We start from the raw sequence: 14,554 nt of genomic DNA, 5'->3' as shown, positions 1-14,554 counted from the left end.
CTTTGGGGAGAGAGCAGGGCAGTGGGATTAGTTTGGGATTGATACAGGGCGATGGGGAGAGAGCGGGACAGTGGGATTAGTTTGGGATTGATAAAGGGCTATGGGGAGAGAGCGGGACAGTGGGATTAGTTTGGGATTGATACAAGGCTATGCGGAGAGAGCGGGACAGTGGGATTAGTTTGGGATTGATACAGGGCTATGGGGAGAGAGCAGGGTAGAGGGATTAGTTTGGAATTGATACAGGGCTATGGGGAGAGAGCGGGATTAGTTTGGGATTAACACAGGGCTATGGGGAGAGAGCGGGGCAGTGGGATTAGTTTGGGATTGATACAGGGCTATGGGGAGAGAGCGGGGCAGTGGGATTAGTTTGGGATTGATACAGGGCTGTGATGAGAGAGCGGGGCAGTGGGATTAGTTTGGGATTAATACAGGGCTATGGGGAGAGAGTGGGGCAGTGGGATTAGTTTGGGATTGATACAAGGCTATGGAGAGCGAGCGGGACAGTGGGATTAGTTTGGGATTGATACAGGGCTATGGGGAGAAAGCGGGGCAGTGGGATTAGTTCGGGATTGATACAGGGCTATGGGGAGAGAGCGGGGCAGTGGGATTAGTTTGGGATTGATACAGGGCTATGGGGAGAGAGTGGGGCAGTGGGATTAGTTTGGGATTGATACAAGGCTATGGGTAGAGAGCGGGGCAGTGGGATTAGTTTGGGATTGATACAGGGCTATGGGGAGAGAGCGGGGCAGTGGGATTAGTTTGGGATTGATACAGGGCTGTGATGAGAGAGCGGGGCAGTGGGATTAGTTTGGGATTAATACAGGGCTATGGGGAGAGAGTGGGGCAGTGGGATTAGTTTGGGATTGATACAAGGCTATGGAGAGCGAGCGGGACAGTGGGATTAGTTTGGGATTGATACAGGGCTATGGGGAGAAAGCGGGGCAGTGGGATTAGTTCGGGATTGATACAGGGCTATGGGGAGAGAGCGGGGCAGTGGGATTAGTTTGGGATTGATACAGGGCTATGGGGAGAGAGTGGGGCAGTGGGATTAGTTTGGGATTGATACAAGGCTATGGGTAGAGAGCGGGACAGTGGGATTAGTTTGGGATTGATACAGGGCTATGGGGAGAGAGCGGGACAGTGGGATTAGTTTGGGATTGATACAGGGCTATGGGGAGAGAGTGGGACAGTGGGATTAGTTTGGGATTGATACAAGGCTATGGGGAGAGAGCGGGACAGTGGGATTAGTTTGGGATTGATACAGGGCTATGGGGAGAGAGCGGGACAGTGGGATTAGTTTGGGATTGATACAGGGCTATGGGGAGAGAGCAGGGCAGTGGGATTAGTTTGGGATTGATACAGGGCGATGGGGAGAGAGCGGGACAGTGGGATTAGTTTGGGATTGATAAAGGGCTATGGGGAGAGAGCAGGGCAGTGGGATTAGTTTGGGATTGATACAGGGCGATGGGGAGAGAGCGGGACAGTGGGATTAGTTTGGGATTGATAAAGGGCTATGGGGAGAGAGCGGGACAGTGGGATTAGTTTGGGATTGATACAAGGCTATGCGGAGAGAGCGGGACAGTGGGATTAGTTTGGGATTGATACAGGGCTATGGGGAGAGAGCAGGGTAGAGGGATTAGTTTGGAATTGATACAGGGCTATGGGGAGAGAGCGGGATTAGTTTGGGATTAACACAGGGCTATGGGGAGAGAGCGGGGCAGTGGGATTAGTTTGGGATTGATACAGGGCTATTGGGAGAGAGCGGGGCAGTGGGATTAGTTTGGGATTGATACAGGGCTATGGGGAGAGAGCGGGGCAGTGGGATTAGTTTGGGATTGATACAGGGCTGTGATGAGAGAGCGGGGCAGTGGGATTAGTTTGGGATTAATACAGGGCTATGGGGAGAGAGTGGGGCAGTGGGATTAGTTTGGGATTGATACAAGGCTATGGAGAGCGAGCGGGACAGTGGGATTAGTTTGGGATTGATACAGGGCTATGGGGAGAGACTGAGACAGTGGGATTAGTTTTGGGATTGATACAAGGCGATGGGGAGAGAGCAGGACAGTGGGATTAGTTTGGGATTGATACAGGGCTATGGGGAGAGAGTGGGACAGTGGGATTAGTTTGGGATTGATACAAGGCTATGGGGAGAGAGCGGGACAGTGGGATTAGTTTGGGATTGATACAGGGCTATGGGGAGAGAGCGGGACAGTGGGATTAGTTTGGGATTGATACAGAGCTATGGGGAGAGAGTGGGGCAGTGGGATTAGTTTGGGATTGATACAAGACTATGGGGAGAGAGCGCGACAGTGGGATTAGTTTGGGATTGATACAAGGCTATGGGGAGAGAGCAGGACAGTGGGATTAGTTTGGGATTGATACAGGGCGATGGGGAGAGAGTGGGGCAGTGGGATTAGTTTGGGGATTGATACAGGGCTATGGGGCGAGAGCGGGGCAGTGGGATTAGTTTGGGATTGATACAGGGCTATGGGGGAGAGCGGGGCAGTGGGATTAGTTTGGGATTGATACAGGGCTATGGGGAGAGAGTGGGGCAGTGGGATTAGTTTGGGATTGATACAGGGCTATGGGGGGAGAGCGGGGCAGTGGGATTAGTTTGGGATTGATACAGGGCTATGGGGAGAGAGCGGGGCAGTGGGATTAGTTTGGGATTGATACAGGGTTATGGGGAGAGAGTGGGGCAGTGGGATTAGTTTGGGATTGATACAGGACTATGGGGAGAGAGTGGGACAGTGGGATTAGTTTGGGATTGATACAGGGCTATGGGGAGAGAGCAGGGCAGCGGGATTAGTTTGGGATTGATACAGGGCTAATGGGAGAGAGCGGGATTAGTTTGGGATTGATACTGGGCTATGGGGAGAGAGCTGGGCAGTGGGATTAGTTTGGGATTGATACAGGGCTATGGGGAGAGAGCGGGGCCGTGGGATTAGTTTGGGATTGATAGAGGGCGATGGGGAGAGAGTGGGGCAGTGGGATTAGTTTGGGATTGATAGAGGGCGATGGGGAGAGAGCAGGGCAGTGGGATTAGTTTGGGATTGATGCAGGGCTATGGAGAGAGAGCGGGGCAGTGGGATTAGTTTGGGATTGATACAGGGCTATGGAGAGAGAGCGGGGCAGTGGGTTTAGTTTGGGATTGATACAGGGCGATGGGGATTAATATACGATGGGCTGAATTGCCTCCTTCTGTGCTGGAAACTTCTACTCACTGAAAAGAAAAGCAGGAATGAAGATCAGGAATATGAAGAGGTTCAGAAACAATTCAAAAAAATTAGGAAAGCAAAGACAAACTGCAAAATTACATCATCAAGGACTATAAAAAGAAACAGTTACGTATTCTACAGACACAAATACAAGAAAAATCAGGATAGGGGCACAGAGACACAAATGATGAAATGTGATGCAGGTTAATAAGGCCAATAAAAAAGCAAACCAAGCACTGAGGTTTATATCTACAGGGATTGAATTGAAAAGCAGGGAAGTGATGTTAAACTTATATCGAACCTTGGTTAGACCACACTGGGAGTTACTGTGCACAGTTGTGGTCGCCATATTATAAAAAGGATAGAGGCACTGGAGAGGGTGCAGAGAAGATTTACACGGATGATATCAGAACTGAAAGGTTCTAACTATCAGGAAAAACTGAACAGGCTGGGGCTCTATTCTCTAGAAAAGAGAGGGCTGAGGGGTGACCTGATCGAGGTCTTCAATGTTATGAAAGGGTTCAATAGGATGTTTCCACTTACATAGAAACATAGAAACTCGGAGCAGGAGTAGGCCATTCGGCCCTTCGAGCCTGCTCCGCCATTCAACGAGATCATGGCTGATCATCCAAACCCTAGCACCCGATCCCTACACCGACAGCCATCCCACCCAAGCCCTATCCCCATAACCCCGTAACCCCACATATTTAATCCCCCCTAACACTATGGGCCAATTTTTATCATGGCCAATCAACCTAACCCGCACATCTTTGGACTGTGGGAGGAAACCGGAGCACCCGGAGGAAACCCACGCAAACACGGGGAGAGTGTGCAAACTCCACACAGACAGTCACCCGAGGCCGGATTTGAACCCGGGTCCCTGGCGCTGTGAGGCAACAGTGCTAACCACTAGGGGACCATAAATATAAGATGGTGTAACGGTTCGTGTAGATCGCCACTAAATAAGAGAGTTTGACTTCGACGAACTATAAATAAGTTGTTTATTTACAGGAACAGACTAATTACATCAGGTAAGATGGCAGACTGTAGGAGCACCGTGGTGTAAACATAGAAACATAGAGATAGGAACAGGAGTAGGCCATTCGGCCCTTCGAGCCTGCTCCGCCATTCAATGAGATCATGGCTGATCTTCGTCTGAGATCATAGCTGATCTTACCAGTTCAGTACCCCGTCCCCGCCTTTTCTCCGTAACCCTTAATCCCCTTAGCCTTCAGAAATATATCCAATTCTCTCTTGAAAATATTTATTGAATTAGCCTTCACAGCCCTCTGTGGCAGGGAATTCCACAGGCTCACCACTCTTTGAGTGAAGAAATTCTTCCTCATCTCTGTTCTAAATGATTTGCCCGCTATTTTTAGACTGTGGCCCCTGGTTCTGTGCTCCCCGGCCATTGGAAACATTCTCTCTGAATTCAGCCTGTCCAGGCCTGCCATAATTTTATATGTTTCGATGAGATCCCCTCTCAATCTTCTAAACTCCAGTGAGTACAAGCCCAAACTATTTAATCTCTCTTCGTAGGTCATTCCCGCCATTCCAGGTATCAGCCTGGTGAATCGCCGTTGCACTCTTTCCATGGCAAGAACATCCTTCCGCAGATGGGGCGACCAAAACTGTACACAATACTCCAGATGCGGTCTCACCAGCACCTTGTACAGCTGTAGTAAGGTATCCCTATTCCTATACTCGAACCCCCTTGATATGAAGGCCAACATACCATTTGCCTTCTTAATCGCCTGTTGCACCTGCATGCTCTCCTTCAGTGACTGGTGCACAAGAACACCCAGGTCCCTCTGCACTTCCCCATCTCCCAATCTATTGCCATTTAGATAATAATCTACCCTCCTGTTTTTACCCCCAAAGTGGATAACCTCGCATTTATCCACATTATAGTGCATCTGCCACGTATCCGCCCATTCCCCCAACCTGTCCAAATCGCACTGTAGCCTCCTGACATCCTCATCAGAGCCCACCCCTCCTCCTAGTTTAGTGTCGTCAGCGAATTTGGAAATATTGCATCCAATTCCCTGATCCAGATCATTTATATATATTGTGAACAGCTGGGGTCCCAGGACAGATCCTTGCGGCACCCCGCTGGTCACTGCCTGCCACTCCGAAAACGAGCCGTTTATTCCAACTCTCTGTTTTCTATCCGCCAGCCAGTTCTCTATCCACGTTAATACTTTGCCCCCAATCCCATGAGCCTTAATTTTGCATGATAATCTTTTGTGTGGAACCTTATCGAAGGCTTTCTGGAAGTCAAGGTACACCACATCCACTGGCTCTCCCCCATCTATTTTACCAGTTACTTCCTCAAAAAATTCCAGCAGATTAGTCAAACACGATTTACCCTTTGTAAATCCATGTTGACTCTGTCCGATCCTTTCCCCATTTGTCAAGTGCTCCGCTATTTTATCCTTAATAATGGACTCTAGCATTTTGCCCACAACCGATGTAAGGCTTACTGGTCTATAATTCCCTGCTTTCTCTCTACCCCCCTTTTTAAATATTGGGGTAACATTAGCTACCCTCCAATCCACGGGTACTGTTCCCGAGTCAATGGAGTTCCGGAAGATGATCCTTAGAGCATCTGCTATCTCCAGGGCCACCTCCTTAAGTACCCTAGGATGTAGTTTATCAGGCCCCGGGGATTTGTCGGCCTTCAGTCCCCTCAACTTACCCAACACCATATCCCTAGAGATACTAATTTCTGTCAGCTCCTCCCTCTCATTAGTCCCTATGTTTGCCGATATTCCTGGGAGGTTATTTGTGTCCTCCTTTGTGAATACAGAACCAAAGTATGAGTTTAATTGGTCTGCCATTTCCTTATTCTCCATTATATATTCTCCCGAATCGGACTGCAAGGGACCGACTTGGGATTTTACCAGTCTTTTCCTCCTGATATACCGATAAAAGCTTTTGCAGTCTGTCTTTATGTTTGCTGCAAGTTTACTTTCGTATTCTATTTTCCCCTTCCTGATTAATCCCTTTGTCCTCTTTTGCTGTATCCTGTACTGCCCCCAATCTTCCGGTCTGGTGCTTTTTTTTGCCAGTTGATATGCCCTTTTTTTTTATTTTATGCTGTCCCTAATTTCCCTCGTTATCCACGGTTGAGTCACCTTTTTAGGTTTATTTTTATGCCAAACCGGTATAAACATGTTCTGGAATTCTTCCATTCTATCTTTGAATGCTTGCCATTGTCTCTCCACTGTCAATCCCCCCAGAAACACCACCCAATCAATCTTACCCAATTCCCGTCTCATACCCTCGTAATTCCCTTTAAGTTCTGGACCTTAGTCTCTGATTCAATTTCCTCACTCTCCATCTCGACTGAGAGCTCGATCATATTATGATCGCTCTGACCCAAGGGGCCTCGTACAAGAAGATTGCTGATAAGTCCCTTCTCATTGCACAATACCCAGTCTAAAATGGCCTGATCTCGAGTCGGCTCCTCGACATATTGGTCCAGATAACCGTCCCGAAAACATTCCAGGAATTCCTCCTCCTCAGAATTTTTACTAATTTGGGTAGTCCAATCAATATGTAAATTAAAGTCACCCATGATGACAGCTGTGCTCTTATCGCACGCTTCTCTAATTTCCCTTTTTATGCCTTCCCTCACCCAGCGGGGACTCCACGAGGACTGAGTTCGCAGTCCTGTGGGGAGCGTGATGACGTCATCACGCTCTGCTGTGTGTTCCCGCGCTTTGGGCGTCACGTGACCGCGTCGTGACGTCAGCATGTTCGCGTGCGCTTAGGCGGTCACGTGACCTGCGCCGTTGCATCGGTGCATCTCCCCGGTACGGAGGCTGGCCGTTGAGGCTGAGGTCGCGAGGCCAGGCTGTGCCGGTGCTTGCCGCGGGAGCGGGAGATCGCGTCGCTCCCGTCGGCTGGCCGATGCGGCCGAAGTCGCGGTAGGCCGGGCTGTGCCGGCGGCCGTCTTGGAAGACCGAGTCGGGCCGGCGGCCGGCGCGCATGCGTCACGTGATGCGTGACGTCAGCGCGTTAGGTCGCCTCTTAAAGGGGCAACGGCCCAACAGGTAAGTTAAAGGGTCAACAGCCCCAACAGGTAAGTTATACATACATAAGTAAGTTAAGTTAAAGGGAATTATGTATCTCAATGTAAGGGACAACCAGTGGTACCGCCACAATGGTCACTAATAAATCCAATAGGAAATTGAGGAGAAATTCTTTACCCGGAGAGCGGTGAGAATGGGGAACTCGCTCCCACAGGGAGTGGTTGAGGTGAATAGCAGAGATACATTTAAGGGGAAGCTCAATAAACACATGAGGTAGAAAGGAATAGAAGGATATGTTGACAGGGTGAGATGGAGAGGGGTGGGAGGAGGCTCAGCACGGACCAGTTGGGCCGAATGGCCTGTTTCTGTGCTGTAATTTCGATGACTCTCTACGAGCTAGTAGATTTGAGGTGGGTTTTGTACTTACTATGCTGCCCAGTACACTGCGGAGTTTGCTCGTACGAACTGCTGGACTGGAGCGCTGTGAGAGAACAAACAGTCATCACCTTTCAGAGAATGTACGGTCCAGCACAATATTTTTTTTAAAAATCACTGAAAAGGAAACTTAAAATTATATATAAAAAAAACATTTCTCCACCCCCGCCCCCCCCCCCACCTTGTGGAGGCGCTGACTCGCGCCGGCGCTGACTCGCGCCAGACGACCAGGTTTAACGGGCACCAACTGCTCTCTGGTATCTTGCCCAAGTGTCCTTTCTTCATGTGTGAGCGAGGACGATAAGCGCTGGCAGGCAATTCGACACAGCAGGGCAGCACATTCACCATGCGTCACTGGATCACAAGCAGCAACAGGCTGCATCCTCCCCACACTGTAACCCAGAGAACTGAGGCCAGTTATAGCGGAGACCAATAGGATAGAATGAGAGAGAGATATATACATATAGACAGGGGGGGGGGGTGGGTGGTGGGGGGGACGAGGGAGAGAGAGAGAGAGACGGGGGGGAAAGAGAGAGACGGGGGGGGAAAGAGAGAGACGGGGGGAAAGAGAGAGACGGGGGGAAAGAGAGAGACGGGGGGAAAGAGAGAGACGGGGGGAAAGAGAGAGACGGGGGGGAAAGAGAGAGACGGGGGAAGGGGAGACAGAGAGAAATAGACAGAGCGAGAAATAGAGATAACACATTCCCTCAATGGTTCATTTGATAAGTCCATAGCCCCTGTGCGAAGCTGAGTGGGACAGAGACAGAAGATCCTCAGGTTCCAGCCCCGCTCTGCAGTAAGGGCCACAGGGGGAGCACTACAGTTACCCTTTGGTTAGGGAGCCGGAAATGTAATCAAAAAATCAGCCTGGGTTTATTCTCCAGATCAGTCACCTCTGCTGGAAATAGCATGTTGTAACGTAGGAAACACGTGTGCACAGCAAGATCCCACAAACAGCAATGTGATGATGACCAGATAATCTGTTTAATGATGCTGGCTGATGGATAAACATTGGCCCAGGACACCGGGGATAATTCCCTTTGCTCTTCTTCGAAATAGTGGCCGTGGGATCTTTTACCTCCACCCGAGAGAGCAGACGGGGCCTCGGTTTAACATCTCTTCGGAAAGACAGCACCTCAGACACTGCAGCGCTCCCTCAGCACCGCACTGGGAGTGTGGGCCCAGATTTTGTACTCTAGTCTCTGGAGTGGGTCTTGAACCCACAACCTCCTGACTCAGAGGCGCGAGAGAAGATTTGTTCTCTGGATAAAGATTAGTGGAACTTCAAACATGTCTACAAAGTGCACGGGGGAAATGGCAGCGAGGGCTGGAGGGGGTTCGGTTGTGATGCCAACACCCTCAGTCATGACGAAAGGGTGAGGAGACTGCAGGAGAGCGAAAGGCAACAGACTAAAAACTCCAGGGATCGCACCCGACCCGCTTCAGCTTACCAGAAAGTGAAGATGGCAACAATACCGAACGTCACAGTCAGCTGCACCGTAAGGATCATGTACACCTGCGGAGAGAAAGCGTGAGAGAGAGAGAGAGAGCTCACGTTAACGGACGCACACCAGACATTATGCGCGAGCCGGCCGCAATTCACGCTGCTGATTGACTCGGAGGCAGTGGAGATGTGCAGCACCGTCACCGTCCCATACACAGGCCAGCGGAGCGCAACTACGGTCCAGCGGACAGTCTTGGACCAGACTTACGGCCCGTGATGCCGCGGAGGTAAGCGGGCGGGTTAGGCCCAACAAGCCCTGGTTACATCAACCCCACCCACCTTCTCCCCAAATCCCCAACCCCACCCACCCACCTTCTCCCCATATCCCCAGCCCCACCTACCCACCTTCTCCCCATACCCCCAGCCCCACCCACCTTCTCCCCAAATCCCCAACCCCACCCACCCACCTTCTCCCCATATCCCCAGCCCCACCGACCCACCTTCTCCCCATACCCCCAGCCCCACCCACCCACCTTCTCCCCATACCCCCAGCCCCACCTACCCACCTTCTCCCCATACCCCCACCCACCCACCTTCTCCCCATATCCCCAGCCCCACCTACCCACCTTCTCCCCATACCCCCAGCCCCACCCACCCACCTTCTCCCCATACCCCCAGCCCCACCTACCCACCTTCTCCCCATACCCCCAGCCCCACCCACCCACCTTCTCCCCATACCCCCAGCCCCACCTACCCACCTTCTCCCCATACCCCCAGCCCCACCCACCCACCTTCTCCCCATACCCCCACCTACCCACCTTCTCCCCAAATCCCCAACCCCACCCACCCACCTTCTCCCCAAATCCCCAACCCCACCCACCCACCTTCTCCCCATACCCCCAGCCCCACCTACCCACCTTCTTCCCATATCCCCAGCCCCACCCACCCACCTTCTCCCCATATCACCAACCCACCTTCTCCCCATATCCCCAACCCCACCTACCCACCTTCTCCCCATACCCCCAGCCCCACCTACCCACCTTCTCCCCATACCCCCAGCCCCACCTACCCACCTTCTCCCCATATCCCCAGCCCCACCCACCCACCTTCTCCCCATATCCCCAGCCCCACCTACCCACCTTCTCCCCATATCCCCAGCCCCACCCACCCACCTTCTCCCCATATCCCCAGCCCCACCCACCCACTCCCCATATCACCAACCCACCTTCTCCCCATATCCCCAACCCCACCTACCCACCTTCTCCCCATAGCCCCAACCCCACCTACCCACCTTCTCCCCGTATCCCCCAACCCCACCTACCCACCTTCTCCCCATATCCCCAACCCCACCGACCCACCTTCTCCCCATATCCCCAACCCCACCTACCCACCTTCTCCCCATATCCCCAACCCCACCCACCTTCTCCCCATAGCCCCAACCCCACCTACCCACCTTCTCCCCGTATCCCCCAACCCCACCGACCCACCTTCTCCCCATATCCCTCAACCCCACCTACCCACCTTTTCCCCATATCCCTCAACCCCACCTACCCACCTTCTCCCCATATCACAAGTGCCAGGCAATGACCATCTCCAATAAGAAAGAGTCTAACCACCTCCCCTTGACATTCAACAGAATTATCAGAGTCGAATCCCTCACCATCAACATCCTGGAGGGTCACCATTAATAAGAAACTTAACTGGACCAGCCACATAAATACTGTGGCTACAAGAGCAGGTCAGAGGCTGGGTATTCTGCAGCGAGTGTCTCATCTCCTGACTCCCCAAAGCCTTTCCACCATCTACAAGGCACAAGTCAGGAGTGTGATGGACTACACTCCACTTGCCTGGATGAGTGCAGCTCCAACAACACTCAAGAAGCTCGACACCATCCAGGACAAAGCAGCCCGCCTGATCGGCACCCCATCCAGCACCTTAAACATTCACTCCCTCCACCACCGGCGTACCGTGGCTGCAGTGTGTACCATCTACAAGATGCACTGCAACAACTCGTCAAGGCTTCTTCGACAGCACCTCCCAAATCCGCGACTTCTTCCACCTAGAAGGACAAGGGCAGCAGGCGCATGGGAACACCACCACCTCCAAGTTCCCCTCCAAGTCACACACCATCCTGACTTGGAAGTATATCGCCGATCCTTCATCGTCGCTGGGTCAAAATCCTGGAACTCCCTCCCTAACAGCACTGTGGGAGTACCTTCACCACACGGACTGCAGTGGTTCAAAAATGTGGCTCACCACCACACAAGGGTTAATAAAAAATGTCCTAGTAAAGGATCCCCTTGGAATGAGTGACTATAACATGGTTGAATTCCAAATTCAGTTGGAGGGTGAGAGAGTTGGATCTCAAACCAGCGTACTGAGCTTAAATAAAGGAGACTATGAAGGTATGAGAGTAGAATTGACTAAAGTGGACTGGGAAAATAGATTAAAGTGTAGGACGTGTACATTCAAGGAGATATTTCACAACTTTCAAGAAAAATATATTCCACTGAGGAAAAAGGGGAGTAAAAGAAAAGATAGCCATCCGTGGCTTAGTAAAGTAATAAAGGATAGTATCCAACTGAAAACAAGGGCATATAAAGTAGCCAAATCTAGTGGGAGGATAGAAGATTGGGAAGCATTTAAAAGCCAGCAAAGAATAACTAAAAGATTAATTAAGAAAGGGAAGATAGATTATGAAAGTAAACTAGCAAAAAATATAAAAACGGATAGCAAAAGTTTCTACAGTTATATAAAAAGAAAAAGGGTGGCTAAAGTGAACGTTGGTCCCTTAGAGGATGAGACCGGGAAATTAGTGGTGGGCAACATGGAGATGGCAAAAACGCTGAACCAATATTTTGTATCAGTCTTTACAGTAGAGGACACTAAAAATATCCCAACACTGGACAAACAGGGGGCTATGGGGGGGAGGAGCTAAACACGATTAAAATCACTAAGGAGGTGGTACTCGGTAAAATAATGGGACTTAAGGCGGATAAATCCCCCAGACCTGATGGCTTACATCCTAGGGTCTTGAGAGAAGTAGCGGTAGGGATTGTGGATGCATTGGTGATTATTTTCCAAAACTCCCTGGACTCAGGAAAGGTCCCGGCAGATTGGAAAACTGCTAATGTAACGCCCTTATTTAAGAAGGGAAGTAGACAAAAGGCTGGAAACTATAGACCAGTTAGCCTAACATCTGTGGTTGGCAAAATGTTGGAGTCCATTATTAAGGAAACAGTAACAGGGCATTTGGATAAACATAACTTAATAGGACAGAGTCAGCATGGTTTTGTGAAGGGGAAGTCATGTTTGACAAATTTGCTCGAATTTTTTGAGGACGTAACATACAGGGTGGATAAGGGGGAACCAGTGGATGTAGTGTATTTGGACTTCCAAAAGGCATTTGACAAGGTGCCACACAAAAGATTACTGATCAAGATAAAAAATCATGGGATTGGGGGTAATATACTGGCATGGGTGGAAGATTGGCTATCTAACAGAAAACAAAGAGTTGGGATAAATGGTTCGTTCTCGGGCTGGCAATCAGTAATCCAAGTTTGCCGACGATACAAAGATGGGAGGGAAAGCAGTGAGTGAGGACATAAAAAACCTGCAAAAGGACAGAGACAGGCTAAGTGAGTGGGCAGAGACTTGGCAGATGAAATATAATACTGGAAAGTGTGAGGTTATGCACTTTGGCAGAAAAAATCAAAGAGCAAGTTATTATCTAAATGGAGAGAAACTACAAAGTGCTACAGTACAAAAGGATCTGGGGGTCCTGGTACATGAAACACAAAAAGTTAGTATGCAGGTGCAGCAGGTGATCAGGAAGGCCAATGGAATCTTGGCTTTTATTGCAAGGGGGATGGAGTATAAAAACAGGGAAGTCTTGCTGCAGTTATACAGGGTATTGGTGAGGCCACATCTGGAATACTGCGTGCAGTTTTGGTTTCCATATTTAAGAAAAGGTATACTTGCTCTCAAGGCAGTTCAGAGAAGGTTCACTTGGTTGATTCCGGAGTTGAGGGTGTTGACGTATGAGGAAAGGTTGAGTAGGTTGGGCCTCTACTCATTGGAGTTCAGAAGAATGAGAGGCGATCTTATCGAAACATATAAGATTGTGAGGGGGCTTGATCGGGTGGATTTGGTGAGGATGTTTCCACTGATGGGTGAGACTAGAACTAGGGGGCATAATCTTAGAATAAGGGGCTACCCTTTCAAAACTATGAGGAGAAACTTCTTCACTCAGAGGGTAGTAAATCTATGGAATTTGCTACCCCAGAGAGCTGTGGAAGCTGCAACATTAAATAAATTTAAAACGGAGATAGACAGTTTCCTAGCAGATAAGGGAATTAGGGGTTACGGGGAGAGGGCAGGGAAGTGGACGTGAGTCTAGATTCGGATCAGCCATGATCCTATTGAATGGCGGAGCAGGCCCGAGGGGCCGTATGGCCTACTCCTGCTCCTACTTCTTATGTTCTTATGTAACTAGGGATGGGCAATAAATGCTGGCCTTGCCAGCGATGCCCACATCCCATGAATAAAAAAATATCCCTCAATCCCACCTTCTCACCATCTCCCTCTCTCTATCAAATTGACTCTTGACTCCATTTTACTGCAATCTCCTTCGCTAGTAAACAATTCCACAACTCGGTTCCTGTTCTCCTTCCTTCTGCGTAAGTAAATGATGTCACACAGGCTCCTACCTTTCGGATGAACGCGTGACGAACTTTTCTGTCATCCCAGGAACTGGTGGTAAATCCCTCCGTACCACCCTCCGGATTCGACATCGCGCTGCCGTAGGGCCCTGGACAAGGGAGAGAGAGTTAGTGCTCAACCTCAGACCACATCCCCCCACCACACACACAGGGTGAACCCCGACCTCCCCCCCCACATAGGGTGAACCCCGACCCCCCACACACACAGGGCGAACCCCGACCCCCACACACACAGGGTGAACCCCGACCCCCTCCCTCACTGGGTGAACCCCGACCCCACCACACACACAGGGCGAACCCCTACCCCCACACTCACTGGGTGAACCCCGACCCCCCACACACACAGGGTGAACCCTGACCCCCCCACACACACACACACACACACACAGAGTGAACCCCGACCCTCCCCCCCCCCACACAGGGTGAACCCCGACCCCCCACACACACACAGGGTGAACCCCGACCCCCCCACACACACACAGGGTGAACCTCGACCCCCCACACACACACAGGGTGAACCCAACCCCCCACACACACAGGGTGAACCCCAACCCCCCCCCCCCCACAGTGTCACTGAGCCCCCCAGGGGGCCCTCTGCCCCCACCTGGTGCCCAGTTGCCATTGTCACCAATCCCGGGCTCCCTGTGGCGGGTGTGCGGAACTGCGCATGCGCCCCCGTGTGGCCCGGGAGCCGGTGAC

General features: G+C 50.9%; 1 protein-coding gene across 2 annotated transcripts in view; it reads right to left on the bottom strand.

Annotated features, from left to right (window-relative positions):
- Positions 1-14,554, bottom strand: part of LOC147120710 (protein lifeguard 3-like) — a 134,791-nt gene that overhangs the window by 49,206 nt on the left and 71,031 nt on the right. For both annotated transcript variants that reach the window (XM_085986940.1, XM_085986941.1), the window contains exons 3-5: positions 13,844-13,944; positions 9,142-9,206; positions 7,683-7,736 (exon numbers count right to left, since the gene is read on the bottom strand). In XM_085986940.1, coding sequence (XP_085843066.1) covers positions 7,683-7,736; positions 9,142-9,206; positions 13,844-13,944 — 220 coding nt within the window. The remainder of the gene's footprint in view (positions 1-7,682; positions 7,737-9,141; positions 9,207-13,843; positions 13,945-14,554) is intronic.

This window comes from Somniosus microcephalus, chromosome 4, assembly GCF_052327205.1.
Source record: "Somniosus microcephalus isolate GS21.2 chromosome 4, FLI_Smic_1.0, whole genome shotgun sequence".
Lineage (NCBI taxonomy): Eukaryota > Metazoa > Chordata > Chondrichthyes > Squaliformes > Somniosidae > Somniosus > Somniosus microcephalus.
Note: the sequence above shows the minus strand (reverse complement) of the source record. Positions and strands in the feature narration are given on the sequence as shown.